Source organism: Arachis hypogaea, chromosome 10 (genome assembly GCF_003086295.3).
Source record: "Arachis hypogaea cultivar Tifrunner chromosome 10, arahy.Tifrunner.gnm2.J5K5, whole genome shotgun sequence".
NCBI classification, from domain to species: Eukaryota; Viridiplantae; Streptophyta; class Magnoliopsida; order Fabales; family Fabaceae; genus Arachis; species Arachis hypogaea.
In genome coordinates this window covers 85,939,125-85,963,145 of record NC_092045.1, presented here as the reverse complement: position 1 = coordinate 85,963,145, position 24,021 = coordinate 85,939,125, and the positions used below count along the sequence as shown (strand labels likewise).

At 39.3% G+C, this 24,021-nt stretch overlaps 1 protein-coding gene across 1 annotated transcript; it reads left to right on the top strand.

The window, feature by feature from the left end:
• Positions 1–24,020, top strand: LOC140175686 (uncharacterized). The gene is made up of 3 exons (XM_072204220.1): positions 1–502; positions 596–1,492; positions 23,935–24,020. Exons 1-3 carry the CDS (start codon positions 1–3, stop codon positions 24,018–24,020), a joined length of 1,485 nt encoding a protein of 494 aa, XP_072060321.1.
• Position 24,021: the final 1 nt, after the last annotated feature.

Sequence of the window (24,021 nt, the reverse complement as noted above, 5' to 3'; positions counted from 1 at the left end):
ATGAGGGATTTTTTTGCATTTAGAATCCAGCATAGATCAAGTCGTGAAGGTGTTTTGTTGTATTCTCGACGACTTTTTCAACAGTTTTTAGTTGATGCATTTTCAATGGTTGAAGCGGCTAGACTTAAATATGTATACTCAAAGCAAAGACAATTCAGAGCTGAAATCTATAAAGGTCTAAAAGATGCAATTATGAACGGTGAAATTGAGGCATCTTCACTAGGCAAGCGCATTGTTTTACCTGCAACATTCACAAGGGGACCACGATATATGATTCAGAATTACCAAGATGCAATGGCAATTTGTAGGTCAATTGGTTATCCAGATTTATTTATAACAGTAACTTGCAACCCCCAATGGGAAGAATTGAAGCGTTATTGTAAGGAAAATAATTTAAAACCTGAAGATAGACCAGACATGGTTTGCAGATTATTCAAGGCAAAGTTGGACATACTCATCAAAGATATCCAAAAGAATAGAATTTTTGGTACATCAAGGGCAGGTAATACTCCAAACCCGCACTTTTCGTGGGAAAATGTTAACTATTTCAATCCATTATAATACTGTCATACTTAATGCATATTTATTATTGCAGTTATATATACTATTGAGTTTCAGAAGCGTGGATTACCCCATGCACACATACTACTATTTCTTGCACAAGAGCATAAATTCCCTGGTTCTGATGACATAGACAATATTATCTCAGCAGAAATTCCAGATCAGACTCTGGATCCAGAATACTATCAGGCAGTTAAGGCTTTTATGATGCATGGACCCTGTGGAATTGCAAACAAAAATTCACCTTGCATGGAGAACGGTGTTTGCACCCGACATTTTCCTAAAAAATTCGTAGAGTTTACCACCATCGATCAAAATGGATATCCACTTTATAGACGTCGAAATGACGGTCATACCATTGAGGTTTCAGGTATTCATTTGGATAATCGGTATGTTGTGCCACATAATAAGTTCTTATTAATGAAGTATGGTGCCCATATCAATGTTGAATGGTGCAATCAATCAAGATCGATAAAGTATCTTTTTAAGTATGTTAACAAGGGAAGTGATCGAGTCACAGCTTCTTTTTATTCAACTTCAACGCTTCCCAATTCTAATTCAATCATAGATGAAGTGAAAATGTATTATGATTGTCGGTATATCTCTCCATGTGAATCTGCTTGGAGAATATTTGCATTTGATATTCACTATAGAAGACCTTCAGTTGAACGGTTAAGCTTTCACTTGCCCGATGAACAACCAGTTATCTTTGAAGATCAAGACAATTTGCAAAGAACTGTTGATAAAGCAACAATTAAAGAATCCATGTTCATAGCTTGGTTTCAAGCAAACACAGACTATGAGGCAGCTAGACAATTAACTTATAACAATTTTCCAACTGAATTTGTTTGGAAACGCAGCCTGAGAATATGGGAGCCAAGGAAAACAAACACTGTTATTGGTAGATTATTCTTTATCCCTCCATCTGCAGGTGAATTATACTATTTAAGAATGTTACTGATGAGCGGATAATTTATACGCTTTTTGGCATTGTTTTTAGGTAGTTTTTAGTAAGTTCAAGCTATTTTTAGGGATGTTTTCATTAGTTTTTATGTTAAATTCACATTTCTGGACTTTACTATGAGTTTGTGTGTTTTTCTGTGATTTCAGGTAATTTCTGGCTGAAATTGAGGGACTTGAGCAAAACTCTGAAAAAGGCTGACAAAAGGACTGCTGATGCTGCTGGAATCTGACCTCCTTGCACTCGAAATGGATTTTCTGGAGCTACAGAACTCCAATTGGCGCGCTCTCAACGGCGTTGGAAAGTAGACATCCAGAGCGCTTTCCAGAAATATATAATAGTCCATACTTTATTCGGAAATTGACGACGTAACTTGGCGTTGAACGCCAAGTACATGCTGCTGTCTGGAGTTAAACGCCAGAAAAATGTCATGATCCAGAGTTGAACGCCCAAAACACGTTATAACTTGGAGTTCAACTCCAAGAAAAGCCTCAGATCGTGGATAGATCAAGCTCAGCCCAAGCATACACCAAGTGGGCCCCGGAAGTGGATTTATGCATCAATTACTTACTCATGTAAACCCTAGTAGCTAGTTTAGTATAAATAAGACTTTTTACTAGTGTATTAGTCGTCTTTTGACCACGTTTCATCTTTGGTCTCAGTTTTGTATTATTCTTCATCTTAGGAGGCCATTGAGCACGTTTCAGGGGGCTGGCCATTCGGCCATACCTGAACCTTTCACTTATGTATTTTCAACAGTGGAGTTTCTACACACCATAGATTAAAGGTGTGGAGCTCTGCTGTACCTCAAGTTTCAATACAATTATTATTACTTTCTATTCAATTTTCTTCTATCCTTATTCCAAGATATACGTTATACTTAACTTTGATGAATGTGATGATCCGTAACACTCATCATCATTCTCACCTATGAACGTACGTGACTGACAACCACTTCCGTTCTACTTTAGGCTGGACGCATATCTCTTAGATTCCCCAACAGAATCTTCGTGGTATAAGTTAGATAGATGGCGGCATTCATGAGGATCCGAAAAGTCTAAACCTTGTCTATGGTATTTCGAGTAGGATTCTGGGATTGAATGACTGTGACGAGCTTCAAACTCCTAAAGGCTGGGCGTGATGACAAGCGCAAAAGAATCAAGGGATTCTATTCCAACCTGATTGAGAACCGACAGATGATTAGCCGTGCTGTGACAGAGCATAGGAACGTTTTCACTGAGAGGATGGGATGTAGCCATTGACAACGGTGATGCCCTACATACAGCTTGCCATGGAAAGGAGCAGGAAGGATTGGATGAATGTAATAAGAAAATAGAGATACGAGAGGAGTACAGCATCTTCACACACTTATCTGAAATTCCCACTATTGATTTACATAAGTATTTCTATCCCTTTTATTTTCTATTTATTTATTAATTTTCGAACTCATCATAAACTAATTTAATCTGCCTAACTGAGATTTACAAGGTGACCATAGCTTGCTTCATACCAACAATCTCTGTGGGATCGACCCTTACTCACGTAAGGTATTACTTGGATGACCCAGTACACTTGCTGGTAAAGTTGAATGAAGTTGTGATCATAAATTCCAATAGAGCCAATTTTTAAATCTCATGCAAATACAAAGAGGATCACAATTTCGTCCACCAAGTTTTTGGCGCCGTTGCCGGGGATTGTTCGAGTATGGACAACTGACGGTTCATCTTGTTGCTCAGATTAAGTAATGTTCTTTTCAAAAAAATTTTTCAAAAATCTTTTTCAAAATATTTCTTTTCTTTTTCATTTTTCCAAACTTTATTTTCGAAAAAAAATTAATAAAATCATAAAAACCAAAAATATTTTGTGTTTCTTGTTTGAGTCTTGAGTCAATTTTTAAGTTTGGTGTCAATTGCATGCTTTAAAAATTTTTTCTTGCATTTTTCGAAAACTCCATGCATTCATAGTGTTCTTCATGATCTTCAAGTTGTTCTTGACAAGTCTTCTTGTTTGATCTTGATGATTTCTTGTTTTGTGTTGTTTGTTGTTTTTCATATGCATTTTTTGTTTGTTAGAGTCCATGCATTAAAGATTTCTAAGTTTGGTGTCTTGCATGTTTTCTTTTCATCAAAAATTTTTCAAAATTATGTTCTTGATGTTCATCATGATCTTCAAAGTGTTCTTGGTGTTCATCTTGACATTCATAGTGTTCTTGCATGCATCTTGTGTTTTGATCCAAAATTTTCATGTTTTGGATCATTTTTGTGTTTTTCTTAAAAAATTCAAAAATAAAAAATATCTTTTCCTTATTTCCCTCCAAATTTTCGAAATTTTGGGTTGACTTGGTCAAAAATTTTTAAAATTAGTTGTTTCTTACAAGTCAAGTCAAAATTTCAATTTTAAAAATCTTATCTTTTCAAAATCTTTTTTAAAAATCATATCTTTTCCAATTTTTCCTCTTTTTCGAAAATTTCAAAAATCTTTTTTCAAAATATTTTCAAAACCTTTTTCTTATCTTTACATCTAATTTTCGAAAATTAGCTAACAATTAATGTGATTGGTTCAAAAATTTGAAGTTTGTTACTCTCTTGTTAAGAAAGGTTCAATCTTTAAGTTCTAGAATCTTATCTTGTAGTTTCTTGTTAGTTAAGTCATTTTAAAAATTAGATCTTTTTATCTTTTATCTTATCTTTTTCAAAAATTTTATCTTTTTCAAAATTTGATTTCAAAATATCTTATCTGACTTCTTATCTTCTTATCTTTTCAAAATTTGATTTTAATATCTTTTTCAACTAACTCTTTGATTTTTTGTTTGTCTCATATCTTTTTCAAAACCAACTAACTACTTTTCCCTCTCTAATTTTCAAAAATATCTCATCTCTTTTTCAAAAATTCTTTTGTTTTAAATTTTAATTTTAATCTTATCTTATCTCCAATTTTCGAAAATTACTAACCTCTTTTTCAAAATTGTTTTCGAAATTCTCCCTCTCTATTCTTATTCTATTTAATTATTTAATTACTAACACTTCTCTTCACCCCTCTCCACCTAATATCCGAATCCCCTCTTCTACTTTCTACTCCCCTTTCTTTTTCTACTAACATAAAGGAATCTCTATATTGTGACATAGAGGATTCCTCCTTCTTTTCTTGTTTTCTTCTCTTTCATATGAGCAGGAGCAAGGATAAAGGCACTCTTGTTGAAATTGATCCAGAACCTGAAATGACTCTAAAGAGAAAATTAAGAGAAGCTAAGTTACAACAATCTAAAGGTAACCTTTCAGAAATATTAGAACAAGAGAAGGAGATGGCAGCCGAAAATAATAATAATACAAGGAGAATGCTTGGTGACTTCACAAAGCCAACGTCCAAGTTTGATGGAAGAAGCATCTCCATTCCTGCCATTGGAGCCAATAATTTTGAGCTGAAACCTCAGCTAGTTGCCTTAATGCAACAAAACTGCAAGTTTTATGGACTTTCGTCTGAAGATCCTTATCAGTTTTTAACTGAGTTCTTGCAGATCTGTGAGACTGTAAAGACGAATGGAGTTGATCCTGAAGTCTACAGACTCATGCTTTTCCCTTTTGCTGTAAGAGACAGAGCTAGAATATGGTTGGATTCACAACCTAAGGATAGCCTGGACTCTTGGGATAAACTGGTCACAGCCTTCTTGGATAAATTCTTTCCTCCTCAAAAGCTGAGCAAGCTAAGAGTGGATGTTCAAACCTTCAAACAAAAAGATGGTGAATCCCTCTATGAAGCTTGGGAAAGATACAAGCAGCTGACCAAAAGGTGTCCATCTGACATGTTTTCAGAATGGACCATACTAGATATATTCTATTATGGCCTATCTAAATTTTTGAAAATGTCATTAGACCATTCTGCAGGTGGATCTATTCACCTAAAGAAAACGCCTGAAGAGGCTCAAGAACTCATTGATATGGTTGCAAACAACCAATTCATGTACACTTCTGAGAGGAACTCCGTGAATAATGGGATATCTCAGAAGAAAAGAGTTCTTGAAATTGATGCTCTGAATGTCATATTGGCTCAGAACAAAGTGTTGACTCAACAGGTCAACATGATCTCTCAAAGTCTGAATGGATGGCAACATGCATCCAACAGTACTAAAGAGGCAGCTTCTGAAGAAGCTTATGATCCTGAGAACCCTGCCATGGCAGAGGTTAATTACATGGGTGAACCTTATGGAAACACCTATAATCCATCATGGAGAAATCATCCAAATTTCTCATGGAAGGATCAACAAAAGCCTCAACAAGGCTTTAACAATGGTGGACGCAATAGGCTGAACAATAGCAAGCTATATCCATCATCTTCTCAGCAACAGACAGAGAATTCTGAACAAAACACTTCTAATTTAGCCAATCTAGTCTCTGATCTGTCAAATGCCACTTTCAGTTTCATGAATGAAACAAGATCCTCCATCAGAAATCTAGAGGCACAAGTGGGCCAGCTGAGTAAGAAAGTCATTCAAACTCCTCCCAGTATTCTCCCAAGCAATACAGAAGAGAATCCAAAAGGAGAGTGCAAGGCCATTGATGTGATCAATGTGGCCGAATGCACAAGGGAGGAGGAGGACGAAAATCCTAGTGAGGAAGACCTCCTGGGACGTCCTTCAAGCAACAAGGAATTTCCTGTTAAGGATCCAAAGGAATCTGAGGCTCATACAGAGACCATAGAGATTCCATTAAATCTCCTTCTGCCATTCATGAGCTCTGAAGACTATTGATGAGCGGATAATTTATACGCTTTTGGCATTGTTTTAGTATGTTTTTAGTATATTTTAGTTAGTTTTTAGTATACTTTTATTAGTTTTTAGTTAAAATTCACTTTTTTGGACTTTACTATGAGTTTGTGTGTTTTTCTGTGATTTCAGGTATTTTCTGGCTGAAATTGAGGGTCCTGAGCAAAAATCTGATTCAGAGGCTGAAAAGGACTACAGATGCTGTTGGATTCTGACCTCCCTGCACTCGAAGTGGATTTTCTGGAGTTAAAGAAGCTCAATTGGCGCGCTCTTAACGGCGTTGGAAAGTAGACATCCTGGGCTTTCCAGAAATGTATAATAGTCCATACTTTGCCCGAGAGTTGATGGCCCAAATCGGCGTTGCAAATCAGCTTCAGAATTCCCAGCGTTTAACGCTGGAACTGGCATAAAAATTGGAGTTAAACGCCCAAACTGGCATAAAAGCTGGCATTTAACTCCAGAAAAAGTCTCTACACATGAAAGCTTCAATGCTCAGCCCAAGCACACACTAAGTGGACCCAGAAGTGGATTTTTACGTCATTTACTCATTTCTGTATACCCTAGGTTACTAGTTCACTATTAATAGGATCTTTTGACATTGTATCTGTACCTCATGACACTTTTACACATTTCTCATTGTATCTTCTACGGCATGAGTCTCTAAACCCCATGGTTGGGGGTGAGGAGCTCTGCTGTGTCTTGACGGATTAATGCAATTACTATTGTTTTTCATTCAATCATGCTTGCTTCCATTCTAAGATATCACTTGCTCCTAAACCTGATGAATGTGATGATCCGTGACACTCATCATCATTCTCAACTATGAACGTGTGCCTAACAACCACCTCCGTTCTACCTTAGATTGAGTGGATATCTCTTGGATTCCTTAATCAGAATCCTCGTGGTATAAGCTAGAATTGATGGCGGCATTCAAAAGAATCCGGAAGGTCTAAACCTTGTCTGTGGTATTCTGAGTAGGATTCAAGGATTGAATGACTGTGACGAGCTTCAAACTCCTGAGGGCTGGGCGTTAGTGACAGACGCAAAAGAATCACTGGATTCTATTCCAACCCGATTGAGAACCGACAGATGATTAGCCGTGCCGTGACAGGGCGCGTTGAACATTTTCACTGAGAGGATGGGAGGTAGCCATTGACAACGGTGAAACCCTACATACAGCTTGCCATGGAAGGAGTCTTGCGTGCTTGAAGAAGAAGACAGTAGGAAAGCAGAGATTCAGAAGATAGAGCATTTCCAAAACCTCAACCTGTTCTCTATTACTGTAAAACAAGTACTTATTTCATGTTCTTTTACTTTTTACAATCAATTCTGATAATTATTGATATCCTGACTAAGAGTTACAAGATAACCATAGCTTGCTTCAAGCCAACAATCTCCGTGGGATCGACCCTTACTCACGTAAGATATTACTTGGACGACCCAGTGCACTTGCTGGTTAGTTGTGCGAAATTGCAAAAGTGTGATTGCAATTTCGTGCACCAAGTTTTTGGCGCCGTTGCCGGGGATTGTTCGAGTTTGGACAACTGACGGCTTATCTTGTTGCTTAGATTAGGACTGTTTTATTTTAGTTGGTTTAGAGTCTTTTATTTGAGTTTAGTTTCATATTTTAAGTTTGGTGTCAATTGCATGCTTTTGTTTTCTTTTGATTTTTCGAATTTGCATGTCCCTAGTCCCATTTTTATCTTTAAAAATTCTAAGTTTAGTGTCTTCTTTTTGTTTTCCTTTAAGTTTTCAAAAATTTGTGTCTGATTTTCTAAAAATTTTAAGTTTGGTGTCATTTTGTTGTTTTTCTCTTTCCTCATTTCAAAAAATCAAATCTTTTTCAAAATAATTTTCAATCATATATTTTCAATTGCTAATTCCAAAATCTTCTTAATTGACTAATTGATTTAGTTTTCAATTTGCCTTGATCTTATTTTAGTTTTTGAAAATTTATTTTGTTTTCCTTTTGTTTTATTTTAATTTTTTCGGTCAAAAAACATATTTTACTTTACTTGTGAATTCATATCATATTCCCTTTCTCCATCATGGACCTAAGTGGAATTGAACAGTCCAGAAGGACTCTGGGGTCATATGCTAACCCCATTACAGCTGCATATGGGAGTAGCATCTGTATACCTCCCATTAAAGCAAGCAGCTTTAAGCTAAATCCTCAACTCATTATCATGGTGCAGCAAAATTGCCAGTATTCCGGTCTTCCACAGGAAGAACCTACTGAGTTTCTGGCACAATTCTTACAAATTGCTGACACAGTACGTGATAAAGAGGTGGATCAGGATGTCTACGGACTATTACTGTTTCCATTTGCTGTAAAAGATCAAGCTAAGAGGTGGTTGAATAACCAACCTACAGCAAGCATAAAGACATGGAAACAGTTATCAGACAAATTCCTGAATCAGTTTTACCCTCCAAAAAGGATGACACAGCTAAGGCTGGACATCCAAGGCTTTAAACAAGAGGATAATGAATCCCTTTGTAATGCCTGGGAGAGGTATAGAGGTATGCTAAGAAAATGCCCCTCTGAAATGTTTTCAGAGTGGGTACAGCTGGACATATTCTACTATGGGCTTACAGAAAAAGCTCAGATGTCTTTAGACCACTCAGCTGGTGGATCTATACATATGAGGAAGACGATTGAAGAGGCTCAAGAGCTTATAGATACTGTTGCTAGAAATCAATATTTGTACTCTAGCAATGAGTTCTCTACAAAAGAAGAAGTTATGGCCGTAGCCACTGATCCTAATCCTCAAGAACAGATGGTTGAGCTTAATCAGCAATTACAACTGATGACAAAACAGTTAGCAGAATTAAAAGAAATGCTCCAAGAAACTAAAATTGCTAACAAGAACATAGAATCACAGTTGAATCAGGCAAAACAGCAGCTATCTAAATAGATAACAGAAGAATGCCAAGCAGTTCAACTGAGGAGTGGGAAGACATTGAATAACACTGCTCAAAGTAGCAAAAAGCCAAATAAGGAACAATTGACAGAGGATAACCAAACCACTGTCCAAAATCCCTCTGAGGACATTAAGAGCCCAGAGAGGAATACTTTTGGCGTTCAAACGCCAGAAAAGGGGGGAAAGCTGGCGTTAAACGCCCATTCCCTGCCCAGTTCTGGCGTTCAAACGCCAGAAAGGGGAGAAAAGTTGGCGTTAAACGCCCAATCTTCACCCAATCCTGGCGTTCAAACGCTAATGGGGAATCAGACACCTGAGAGTGCTGATAGTAACCCCTCTAAAAAGGCTTCTCCAACCACTTCTGTAAGGAATAAACCTGCAGCAACTAAGGTTGAAGAATATAAAGCCAAGATGCCTTATCCTCAGAAACTCCGCCAAGCGGAGCAGGATAAGCAATTTGCCTGCTTTGCAGACTACCTAAGGACTCTTGAAATAAAGATTCCGTTTGCAGAGGCACTTGAGCAAATACCTTCTTATGCTAAGTTCATGAAAGAGATCTTAAGTCATAAGAAGGATTGGAGAGAAACTGAAAAAGTATTTCTCACTGAAGAATGCAGTGCCGTCATTCTGAAAAGCTTACCAGAAAAGCTTCAAGATCCAGGAAGCTTTATGATACCATGCACATTAGAAGGTGCTTGCACCAAGACAGCCCTGTGTGACCTTGGAGCAAGCATCAATCTAATACCTGCATCCACTATCAGAAAGCTTGGGTTGACTGAAGAAGTCAAACCAACCCGGATATGCCTCCAACTTGCTGATGGCTCCATTAAATATCCATCAGGCATAATAGAGGACATGATTGTCAAGGTTGGGCCATTCGCTTTTCCAACTGACTTTGTGGTGCTGGAAATGGAGGAGCACAAGAGTGCAACTCTCATTCTAGGAAGACCTTTCCTAGCAACTGGACGAACTCTCATTGATGTACAAAAAGGGGAAGTAACCCTGAGAGTCAATGAGGATGAGTTCAAGTTGAATGCTATAAAAGCTATGTAGCATCCAGACACACCAAATGACTGCATGGGCGCTGACATTATTGACTCTTTGGTGGAAGAGGTCAATATGACTGAAAGTCTAGAATCAGAGCTAGAGGACATCTTCAAGGATGTTCAGCCTGATCAGGAAGAACCAGAGAAAACAAAAGAATTTTTGAAAATTCCTCAGGAGGAGGATAAGCCTCCCAAACCTGAACTTAAACCACTACCACCATCCCTGAAGTATGCATTTCTGGGAGAAGGTGACACTTTTCCAGTGATTATAAGCTCTGCTTTAAATCCACAGGAAGAGGAAGCACTGATTCAAGTGCTAAGGACACACAAGACAGCTCTTGGGTGGTCCATAAATGATCTTAAGGGCATTAGCCTAGCAAGATTCATGCACAAGATCCTATTGGAGGATAATGCCAAACCAGTGGTCCAACCACAAAGGCGGCTAAATCCAGCCATGAAGGAGGTGGTGCAGAAAGAGGTCACTAAATTACTAGAGGCTGGGATTATTTATCCTATTTCTGATAGCCCCTGGGTGAGCCCTGTCCAAGTTGTCCCCAAAAAAGGAGGCATGACAGTAGTTCATAATGAAAAAAATGAACTGGTTCCTACAAGAACAGTCACAGGGTGGCGTATGTGTATTGACTACAGAAGGCTCAATACAGCCACCAGAAAGGATCATTTTCCTTTACCATTCATAGATCAAATGCTAGAAAGACTAGCTGGTCATAATTATTACTGCTTTTTGGATGGCTATTCAAGTTACAACCAAATTGCATCCTCAAGACCAAGAGAAAACAGCATTTACTTGCCCTTCTGGCGTGTTTGCCTACAGAAGGATGCCTTTTGGTCTGTGTAATGCTCCTGCAACCTTTCAGAGATGCATGCTATCCATCTTCTCTGATATGGTGGAGAAATTCCTGGAAGTCTTCATGGATGACTTCTCAGTATATGGAGACTCATTCAGCTCCTGCCTTAACCACCTAGCACTTGTCCTGAAAAGGTTCCAAGAGACTAACCTGGTTTTAAACTGGGAGAAATGTCACTTTATGGTGACTGAAGGAATTGTCCTTGGGCACAAAATTTCAAGCAAGGGAATAGAGGTGGATAAGGCAAAGGTAGAAGTAATTGAAAAATTACCACCACCTGCCAATGTTAAGGCAATCAGAAGCTTTCTGGGGCATGCAGGATTCTACAGAAGGTTTATAAAGGATTTTTCGAAAATTGCAAAACCTCTGAGCAACCTGCTAGCTCCTGACACACCATTTGTGTTTGACACACAGTGTCTGCAGGCATTTGAGACCCTGAAAGCCAAGCTGGTCACAGCACCAGTCATCTCTGCACCAGACTGGACATTGCCATTCAAACTAATGTGTGATGCCAGTGACCATGCCATTGGTGCAGTGTTGGGACAGAGGCATAACAAGCTTCTGCACGTCATTTATTATGCCAGCCGTGTTCTAAATGATGCACAGAAGAATTACACAACCACAGAAAAAGAGTTACTTGCAGTGGTCTATGCCATTGACAAGTTTAGATCCTATCTAGTGGGATTAAAGGTGATTGTGTACACTGACCATGCTGCTCTTAAGTACTTACTCACAAGGCAGGATTCAAAACCCAGGCTTATAAGATGGGTGTTGCTTCTGCAAGAGTTTGATATAGAAATAAGAGACAGAAAAGGGACAGAGAACCAAGTAGCTGATCATCTGTCCCGAATAGAACCAGTAGCTGGGGCGTCCCTCCCTTCTACTGAGATCTCTGAGACTTTTCCAGATGAGCAACTCTTTGCCATTCAGGAGGCTCCATGGTTTGCAGATATTGCAAATTATAAAGCTGTGAGGTTCATACCACAGGAGTACAGCAGAGTGCAAAGAAAGAAATTAATTTCAGATGCCAAGTACTACCTATGGGATGAGCCATATCTCTTTAAGAGATGTGCAGACGGAATGATCTGCAGATGTGTACCCAGAGAAGAAGCACAAAGGATCCTGTGGCATTGCCATGGATCACAGTATGGGGGACATTTTGGAAGTGAGCGAACAGCCACTAAGGTCCTCCAATGTGGCTTCTACTGGCCTACTCTCTATAGAGATGCCCGAGAGTTTGTGCATAACTGTGACAGCTGCCAAAGAGCTGGCAACTTGCCTCACGGATACGCCATGCCTCAACAAGGGATCTTAGAGATTGAGTTGTTTGATGTATGGGGAATTGACTTTATGGGTCCATTCCCACCATCATACTCAAACACTTACATTCTGGTGGCGGTGGACTATGTATCTAAATGGGTGGAAGCAATTGCTACACCCACCAATGATACTAAAACCGTGCAGAAATTCCTCCAGAAACACATCTTCAGCAGATTTGGTGTTCCCAGAGTCATAATCAGTGATGGGGTACTCATTTCTGCAATAAACAGCTTTACTCTGCTATGGTCCGATATGGAATTAGCCACAAAGTGGCAACCCCGTATCATCCACAGACAAATGGGCAAGCTGAAGTCTCTAACAGAGAGCTAAAAAGAATCCTAGAACGGACTGTAATAGCCCGAAGAAAGGATTGGGCAAAGAGCTTGGATGATGCTCTGTGGGCATACAGAACAGCATTCAAGACTCCAATAGGAACCTCACCATACCAACTTGTGTATGGCAAGGCCTGTCATCTGCCCGTGGAACTGGAACATAAAGCCTACTGGGCAACCAGATTCCTAAACCTGGATGCTAAGTTAGCTGGTGAAAAGAGATTACTCCAGCTAAATGAGCTAGATGAATTTAGACTTAGTGCCTTTGAAAATGCAAAGATTTATAAGGAAAAGGCAAAGAAGTGGCATGACAAGAAGTTGTCATCCAGAGTCTTTGAGCCAAGACAAAAAGTTCTGCTCTTCAACTCTAGGCTCAGATTGTTCCCAGGAAAACTTAAATCCCGCTGGAGGGGTCCGTATGTGATCACAGAAGTATCACCATATGGATATGTTGAGCTTTAGGATAATGATTCTGACAAGAAGTTCATTGTTAATGGACAAAGGATCAAGCATTATCTTGAAAGCAATTTTGAGCAAGAATGCTCAAAACTGAGACTTGAGTGATTCTCAGTGAAGGTCTAGCTAAAGACAATAAAGAAGCGCTTGCTGGGAGGCAACCCAGTGATTAGCAGGGTATCTATTCTGTTTAATCAAGGTTGATACATATTCTAAAAGGGAAATTATCAAAATTGAAGGAATTCACAGAGTTACAGAAGGATTCAGTGCAAAAAGCAGAGAAAAAGAGCTTGCTGGCGAAAAAATGCCAGTAAGGGGTACTTTGGGCGTTAAATGCCAGAATGGGCACTATTATGGGCGTTTAACGCCAGTAAAGGTGCCATTTTGGGCGTTAAACGCCAGAATGGGCACCATTCTGGGTGTTTAATGCCAGGTGTGCAGCATCCTGGGCGTTTAGCAAAACGCCCAGTGATAAAGGGATTTCTGGCGTTTAACGCCAGCCAGGGTACCTGGCTGGGTGTTAAACGCCCAAATTGGCCAACAAATGGGCGTTAAACGCCAGAATGGATACCATTCTGGGCGTTTAACGCTAGAAAGGCAGGGGGAGGGGATTTTGTTTCCCACTTCAAAATTTTTCAAACTTTCTTGTTTTGATCCATATTTTTCTGCATAAACACATTACAAACTTTCATCATTCACCTTCCAATTTCAAAAATTAAAATCTTCTTCAAATCTATTTCAAATCCTTTCCTAGGCTCTTTCAAAAACTCAATTATCTCCTCAAATTTTTTCCATATCTTCTCAAATCTCCCTCAAATTTTCGAAAATCTCTCCTCCTCTCCTATTCAAACACGTTCAGCCACCCTCCTTTCCCCACACCATTCGAATTTTCTCTCCTCCTCTCTCCCCTCTTTCCTTTCTTTTGCTTGAGGACAAGCAAACCTCTAAGTTTGGTGTGCTTTTTCGTGATCACTAAGCCAAGATTCATCAAGATCATGGCTCCTAAGGGAAAACAAACCAATTTAAAAGGAAAGAAAGAGAATAATCCAAAGAATCTTTGGAATCAAGAGAAGTTCTTAACCAAAGAACATGAAGACCATTATCACAAAATAATGGGTCTGAGGTCAGTGATCCCGGAAGTTAAATTCGATCTAAAAGAAGATGAATATCCGGGGATCCAAGAGCGAATTCGAAACAGAGGATGGGAAGTTCTAACCAATCCTGAGATAAAGGTTGGAAGAAATATGGTTCAGGAATTCTACTCAAATCTGTGGCTGACAGATAAGCAGAGAATGACTAGAACTGCTTTCCATACTTACAGAACCATGGTCAGAGGGAAAGTTATCTACTTCCATCTGGACAAAATAAGAGAGGTCTTCAAATTGCCTCAACTGCAAGATGATCCTGAATCCTTTAATAGGAGAATGGTGAGAGCAGATAAGGGGTTGGATCAAGTTCTAGAGGACATTTGCCTCCCTGGAACTAAGTGGATAACCAATTCAAAAGGTGTCCCAAAGCAACTCAAGAGGGGAGACCTCAAACCAATTGCAAGAGGCTGGCTAGACTTTATTGGGCGTTCCATATTGCCCACTAGCAACCGTTCTGATGTCACCATCAAGAGAGCAGTGATGATTCATTGCATTATGCTTGGAAAAGAAGTGGAGGTTCATCATCTGATTGCTTGTGAGATCTACACAATTGCAAATAAGAATTCCACTGAAGCCAAACTGGCTTACCCAAGTTTGATCTCCTTGCTCTGTAAAGAGGCTGGGGTGAATATGGGAGTAGATGAATTCATACCCATTGAACATCTAATCACTAAGTAGTCAATGGAAGGACAAATGCAAGACAACTCTATCAAAAAGAGGGCGCAGGAGTTCCTCCTTGAATTTCCTGAAATTGACTACTGGGCCAGCCTAGAAGCATCTATCACCAAGTTGCAAGAAACTATGGAGCAACTTAAGGAAGAACAGCAGAATCAGAACTGCATGCTCTGCAAATTGCTGAAGGAACAAGAGAAGCAGGGGCTTGAACTTCAAGAGTTGAAACGCCAAAAGTTCTCCCCTCAATTTGAGGGAGCATCCACTTCTCAAAATCAAGGTTGTTGAGTCCTAACTCTGTGATAACCTCTATCATTAGGAGCCTATTTAAATTTTTGTTTTCTATTCCTACTAGTCTCATCTTATATCTATTTTTGAGTCTTGTTTTTAATTCATAATTAATAAAATTTAAAGTTCATGTCTTAAAGCTATGAATGTCCTATGAATCCATCACCTCTCTTAAATGAAAAGTGCTTTAATCACAAAAGAACAAGAAGTACAGGATTTCGAATTTATCTTTGAAACTAGTTGAATTAGTTTGATGTGGTGACAATACTTTTTGTTTTCTGAATGAATGCTTGAAATGTATTTTGAATTTGTTGTTTTAAGAATGTTAAAATTGTTGGCTCTTGAAAGAATGAGGAAAAAGAGAACTGTTATTGAGGATCTGAAAAATCATCAAATTGATTCTTGAAGCAAGAAAAAGCAGTGATTCAAAAAAAAATGAAAAAAAAATAGAAGAAAAGGAAAGAAATAAAGTTGTGATCCAAGGCAAAAAGAGTGTGCTTAAGAACCCTGGGCACCTCTGATCGGGGACTCTAGCAAAGCTGAGTCACAATCTGAAAAGGTTCACCCAATTATGTGTCTGTGGCATGTATGTATCCAGTGGTAATACTGAAAGACAGAGTGCTTTGGGCCACAGCCAAGACTCATAAAGTAGCTATGTTCAAGAATCATAATTCTTAACTAGGAGAATCAATAACACTATCTGAGTTCTGAGTTCCTATGGATGCCAATCATTCTAAACTTCAAAGGATAAAGTGAGATGCCGAAACTGTTCAGAAGCAAAAAGCTACTAGTCCCGCTCATCTAATTGGAGCTAAGTTTCTTTGATATTTTGGAGTCTATAGTATATTCTCTTCTTTTTATTCTATTTTGATTTTCAGTTGCTTGGGGACAAGCAACAATTTAAGTTTGGTGTTGTGATGAGCGGATAATTTATACGCTTTTTGGCATTGTTTTAGTATATTTTTAGTATATTTTAGTTAGTTTTTAGTATACTTTTATTAGTTTTTAGTTAAAATTCACTTTTCTGGACTTTACTAAGAGTTTGTGTGTTTTTCTGTGATTTCAGGTATTTTCTGGCTGAAATTGAGGGTCCTGAGCAAAAATCTGATTCAGAGGCTGAAAAGGACTGCAGATGCTGTTGGATTCTGACCTCCCTGCACTCGAAGTGGATTTTCTGGAGCTAAAAAATCCCAATTGGCGCGCTCTCAACGGCGTTGGAAAGTAGACATCCTGGGCTTTCCAGCAATGTATAATAGTCCATACTTTGCCCGAGATTTGATGGCCCAAACCGGCGTTGCAAATCAGCTTCATAATTCCCAGCGTTTAACGCTGGAACTGGCATAAAAATTGGAGTTAAACGCCCAAACTGGCATAAAAGCTGGCGTTTAACTCCAGAAAAAGTCTCTACACATGAAAGCTTCAATGCTCAGCCCAAGCACACACTAAGTGGACCCAGAAGTGGATTTTTACGTTATTTACTCATTTCTGTATACCCTAGGTTACTAGTTCACTATTAATAGGATCGTTTGACATTGTATCTGTACCTCATGACACTTTTACACGTTTCTCATTGTATCTTCTACGGCATGAGTCTCTAAACCCCATGGTTGGGGGTGAGGAGCTCTGCTGTGTCTTGATGGATTAATGCAATTACTATTGTTTTTCATTCAATCATGCTTGCTTCCATTCTAAGATATCACTTGCTCCTAAACCTGATGAATGTGATGATCCGTGACACTCATCATCATTCTCAACTATGAACGTGTGCCTGACAACCACCTCCATTCTACCTTAGATTGAGTGGATATCTCTTGGATTCCTTAATTAGAATCCTCGTGGTATAAGCTAGAATTGATGGCGGCATTCAAGAGAATCTGGAAGGTCTAAACCTTGTCTGTGGTATTCTGAGTAGGATTCAAGGATTGAATGACTGTGACGAGCTTCAAACTCCTGAGGGCTGGGCGTTAGTGACAGACGCAAAAGAATCACTGGATTCTATTCCAACCCGATTGAGAACCGACAGATGATTAGCCGTGCCGTGACAGGGCGCGTTGAACATTTTCACTGAGAGGATGGGAGGTAGCCATTGACAATGGTGAAACCCTACATACAGCTTGCCATGGAAGGAGTCTTGCGTGCTTGAAGAAGAAGACAGTAGGAAAGCAGAGATTCAGAAGATAGAGCATCTCCAAAACCTCAACCTGTTCTCTATTACTGCAAAACAAGTACTTATTTCATGTTCTTTTACTTTTTACAATCAATCCTGATAATTATTGATATCCTGACTAAGAGTTACAAGATAACCATAGCTTGCTTCAAGCCAACAATCTCCGTGGGATCGACCCTTACTCACGTAAGGTATTACTTGGACGACCTAGTGCACTTGCTGGTTAGTTATGCGGAATTGCAAAAGTGTGATTGCAATTTCGTGCACCAACTATTCTTCCTCTGAAGAGGATGAAGATGTGACTGGAGAGCAAGTTGTTCAATATTTAGGAGCTATCATGAAGCTGAATGCCAAGTTGTTTGGTAATGAGACTTGGGAAAGTGAATCTCCCTTGCTCATTAGTGAACTAGATACCTGGATTCAGAAAACTCTACCTCAAAAGAAACAAGATCCTGGCAAGTTCTTAATACCTTGTACCATAGGCACCATGACCTTTGAAAAAGCTCTATGTGATCTGGGGTCAGGGATAAATCTTATGCCACTCTCTGTAATGGAGAAGCTGGGGATCATTGAGGTACAACCTGCCTTGTTCTTATTACAATTGGCAGACAAGTCATTGAGACAAGCTTATGGAATAGTAGAGGACGTGTTAATAAAGGTTGAAGGCCTTTACATCCCTGCTGATTTCATAATCTTAGACACTAGGAAGGAAGAGGATGAATGCATCATCCTTGGAAGACCTTTCCTAGCCACAGCTGGAGCTGTGATAGATGTCAACAGAGGTGAATTAGTCCTTCAATTGAATGGGGACTACCTTGTGTTTAAGGCACATGGCCATCCCTCTGTGACAAAAGAGAGTAAGCATGAAGAGCTTCTCTCAGTTCAGAGTCAAGGAGAGCCCCCACAGTCAAACTCTAAGTTTGGTGTTGTGAGGCCACAACTAAACTCTAAGTTTGGTGTTAAGATCCCATATCCAAACTCTATGTTTGGTGTTGGGACTATACAATATTGACCTAATCACCTTTGTGGCTCCATGAGAACCACTGTCAAGCTATTGACATTAAAGAAGCGCTTGTTGGGAGGCAACCCAATTTTATTTATCTAATTTTTATTTTATTGTTATTTTATGTTTTATTAGGTACATGATCATGAGGAGTCACGAAAAAATCATAAAAATTAAAAACAGAATCAAAAACAGCAGAAGAAAAAATTCACACCCTGGAGGACGCACAGGCTGGCGTTCAACGCCAGTAAGATGCATCTGGCCGGCGTTCAACGCCAGAACAGAGCATCATTCTGGCGCTGAACGCCAGAAACAAGCAACATTCTGGCGCTGAACGCCAGGAATGTGCCTAGAAAAGAAAAGCTGGCGCTGAACGCCAGTAACAAGCATGAAACTGGCGTTCAACGCCAGAAACATGCTTTACATGGGCGTTGAACGCCCAGAACGTGCACCACACGGCGTTTAAACGCCAGAATGGTGTGCAAAGGCATTTTACATGCCTATTTGGTGCAGGGATGGAATTCCTTGACACCTCAGGATCTGTGGACCCCACAGGATCACCTCAGGATCTGTGGACCCCACAGGATCCTCACCTACTATATTCCCACCTTACCTCCTAATCCTATTTTTGTGATTTGTATTCCCCATGTCACACTTCCCAACACTCTTCACCAATCACCTCAATTCCTCTTCCCAATCACCCCTTCACTACTCAAATCCATCCACTCTTCCCCATAAACCCCACCTACCTTCAAAAATTCAAAAACCATTTTCCCACCCATTCCCACCCTAAATGGCCGAATACACACTACCCCCTCCCCTATATATACCCTTCCATTCTACTTCATTTTCACACAACACAACCCCCTCTTCTTCACCTTGACCGAACCTACCTCTCTCCCTCTCCTCCATATTTTCTTCTTCTTCTTCTTCTCTTCTTTCTTTCATTGCTCGAGGACGAGCAATATTTTAAGTTTGGTGTGGTCAAAGCACAATCTTTTTTGTTTTCCACTACCATCAATGGCACCTAAGGCCGGAGAATCCTCTAGAAAAGGAAAAGGGAAGACAAAAGCTTCCACCTCCGAGTCATGGGAGATGGAAAGATTCATCTCCAAAAGCCATCAAGACCACTTCTATGATGTTGTGGCAAAGAAGAAGGTGATCCCTGAGGTCCCTTTCAAGCTCAAGAAGAATGAGTATCCGGAGATCCGATATGAGATCCGAAGAAGAGGTTGGAAAGTCATAACCAACCCCATGCAACAAGTCGGAATCTTAATGGTTCAAGAGTTCTATGCCAATGCATGGATCACTAGGAACCATGATCAAAGTATAAACCCGAATCCAAAGAATTATCTCACAATGGTTCGGGGAAAATACTTAGATTTTAGTCCGGAAAATGTGAGGTTGGCGTTTCACTTGCCCATAATGCAAGAAGATGAACGCCCCTACACTAGAAGGGTCAACTTTAATCAAAGGTTGGACCAAGTCCTAATGGACATATGTGTGGAAGGAGCTCAATGGAGAATAGACTCCAAAGGCAAGCCAGTTCAACTAAGAAGACTGGACCTCAAGCCTGTGGCAAGAGGATGGTTGGAGTTCATTCAACGCTCCATCATTCCTATTAGCAACCGATCTGAAGTTACTGTGGATCGGGCCATCATGATTCATAGCATCATGATTGGAGAGGAAGTAGAAGTTCATGAGGTCATCTCCAATGAATTCTACAAAATAGCTGACAAGTCCTCCACCATGGCAAGGCTAGCTTTTCCTCACCTTATTTGCCATCTGTGTTACTCAGCTGGAGTTATCATAGAAGGAGATATCCCCATTGAAGAGGATAAGCCCATCACCAAGAAGAGGATGGAGCAAGCAAGAGAGACCATTCACGGTTCTCAAGAGATGCATGAGGAAGCTCATCATCAACAAATCCCTGAGATGCCTCAAGGGATGCACTTTCCTCCTAACAACTATTGGGAGCAACTCAACACCTCCTTAGAAGATTTGAGCCACAATGTGGAACAATTAAGGGTGGAACATCATGAGCACTCCATCATTCTCCATGAAATAAGAGAAGATCAAAGAGCAATGAGGGAGGAGCAACAAAGGCAAGGAAGGGACATAGAAGAGCTTAAGGACATTGTTGGTCCTTCAAGAAGAAGACGCCACTAAGGTGGATTTATTCCTTGTTCTTATTTCTTTCTGCTTTTTGGTTTTTATGATTGTGTTTATCTATGTTTTGTGTCTTTATTTCATGATCATTAGTATGTAGTAACTATGCCTTAAAGCTATGAATAAAATCCATTAATCCTTCACTTCTCTTAAATGAAAAATGTTTTAATTCAAAAGAACAAGAAGTACATGAATTTCGAATTTATCCTTGAATTTAATTTAATTATATTGATGTGGTGGCAATACTTTTTATTTTCTGAATGAATGCTTGAACAGTGCATATTTCTGATCTTGTTGTTTATGAATGTTAAAATTGTTGGCTCTTGAAAGAATGATGAACAAAGAGAAATGTTATTGATGATCTGAAAAATCATGAAATTGATTCTTGAAGCAAGAAAAAGCAGTGAAAAAGAAAGCTTGCGAAAAAAAAATGGCGAAAAAAAAAATAGAAAGAAAAAGAAAAAGCAAGCAGAAAAAGCCAATAGCCCTTAAAACCAAAAGGCAAGGGTAAAAAGGATCCAAGGCTTTGAGCATCAATGGATAGGAGGGCCCAAGGAAATAAAATCCAGGCCTAAGCGGCTAAATCAAGCTGTCCCTAACCATGTGCTTGTGTCATGAAGGTCCAAGTGAAAAGCTTGAGACTGAGTGGTTAAAGTCATGATCCAAAGCAAAAGAGTGTGCTTAAGAGCTCTGGACACCTCTAACTGGAGACTCTAGCAAAGCTGAGTCACAATCTGAAAAGGTTCACCCAGTCATGTGTCTGTGGCATTTATGTATCCGGTGGTAATACTGGAGAACAAAATGCTTAGGGCCACGGCCACGACTCATAAGTAGCTGTGTTCAAGAATCAACATGCTTAACTAGGAAAGTCAATAACACTATCCAAAATTCTAAGTTCCTAGAGAAGCCAATCATTCTAAACTTCAAAGGAAAAAGTGAGATGCCAAAACTGTTCAGAAGCAAAAAGCTACAAGTCCCGCTCATCTAATTAGAATTAATATTCATTGATATTTTGGGATTTATAGTATATTCTCTTCTTTTTATCCTAATTGATTTTCAGTTGCTTGGGGACAAGCAACAATTTAAGTTTGGTGTTGTGATGAGCGGATAATTTATACGCTTTTTGGCATTGTTTTTAGGTAGTTTTTAGTAAGTTCAAGCTACTTTTAGGGATGCTTTCATTAGTTTTTATGTTAAATTCACATTTCTGGACTTTACTATGAGTTTGTGTGTTTTTCTGTGATTTCAGGTAATTTCTGGCTGAAATTGAGGGACTTGAGCAAAACTCTGAAAAAGGCTGACAAAAGGACTGCTGATGCTGTTGGAATCTGACCTCCCTGCACTCGAAATGGATTTTCTGGAGCTACAAAACTTCAATTGGCGCGCTCGCAATGGCGTTGGAAAGTAGACATCCAGAGCTTTCCAGCAATATATAATAGTTCATACTTTATTCGGAAATTGACGACGTAACTTGGCATTGAACGCCAAGTACATGCTGCTGTCTGGAGTTAAACGCCAGAAAAACGTCATGATCCGGAGTTGAACGCCCAAAACACGTTATAACTTGGAGTTCAACTCCAAGAAACGCCTCAGCTCGTGGATAGATCAAGCTCAGCCCAAGCATACACCAAGTGGGCCCCGGAAGTGGATTTATGCATCAATTACTTACTCATGTAAACCCTAGTAGCTAGTTTAGTATAAATAAGACTTTTTACTAGTGTATTAGTCGTCTTTTGACCACGTTTCATCTTTGGTCTTAGTTTTGTATTATTCTTCATCTTAGGAGGCCATTGAGCACGTTTCAGGGGGCTGGCCATTCGGCCATGCCTGAACCTTTCACTTATGTATTTTCAACAGTAGAGTTTCTGCACACCATAGATTAAGGGTGTGGAGCTCTGCTGTACCTCAAGTTTCAATACAATTATTATTACTTTCTATTCAATTCTCTTCTATCCTTATTCCAAGATATACGTTATACTTAACTTTGATGAATGTGATGATCCGTGACACTCATCATCATTCTCACCTATGAACGTACGTGACTGACAACCACTTCCGTTCTACTTTAGGCCGGACGCATATCTCTTAGATTCCCCAACAGAATCTTCGTGGTATAAGTTAGATAGATGGCGGCATTCATGAGGATCCGGAAAGTCTAAACCTTGTCTATGGTATTCCGAGTAGGATTCTGGGATTGAATGACTGTGACGAGCTTCAAACTCCTGAAGGCTGGGCGTGATGACAAGCGCAAAAGAATCAAGGGATTCTATTCCAACCTGATTGAGAACCGACAGATGATTAGCCGTGCTGTGACAGAGCATAGGGACGTTTTCACTGAGAGGATGGGATGTAGCCATTGACAACGGTGATGCCCTACATACAGCTTGCCATGGAAAGGAGCAGGAAGGATTGGATGAATGTAATAAGAAAATAGAGATACGAGAGGAGCACAGCATCTTCACACACTTATCTGAAATTCCCACTATTGATTTACATAAGTATTTCTATCCCTTTTATTTTCTATTTATTTATTAATTTTCGAACTCACCATAAACTAATTTAATCTGCCTAACTGAGATTTACAAGGTGACCATAGCTTGCTTCATACCAACAATCTCTGTGGGATCGACCCTTACTCACGTAAGGTATTACTTGGATGACCCAGTACACTTGCTGGTAAAGTTGAATGAAGTTGTGATCATAAATTCCAATAGAGCCAATTTTTAAATCTCATGCAAATACAAAGAGGATCACAATTTCGTCCACCAGTTACTCAACATTGTTAAAGGGCCAAGAAGCTATGAAGAACTTCGGTCTTTCAATGGTGTTGTTTATCCTACATTCAGAGATGCATGTTACGCGCGTGGGTTACTTGATGATGATCAAGAATACATTGATGCTATTGAAGAAGCCAGTCATTGGGGTTCTGGATATTATCTGAGAAAGCTGTTTGCAACTCTTTTATGGTCAAATTCAATGATTCGGCCTGAAGTAGTTTGGCAGAGATGTTGGACTTTACTTTCAGATGGGATACTACATAGTCATATAACTATGTTCAATTTACCTGGTTTGAACTTATTCATTAATATCTACATTTGTTTTGCTACAACTTTCTTCATCAAATGTCCACATGATATCATTTATTATATTGATATTAATATGAAAATTGTTGAAACTTTTTAGCAAATATAAATGTCACAATGTACAATTAAATGTCTTAAGGTGTTTTTATTTTTCTAATACTCATTTTCAATTTTAATTATAGATTTGGTTTTATCAGACGATGAATTATCAGAACTTACTCTAATAGAGATTGAACAAATACTTAACAGCAATGGCAAAACACTTTGAG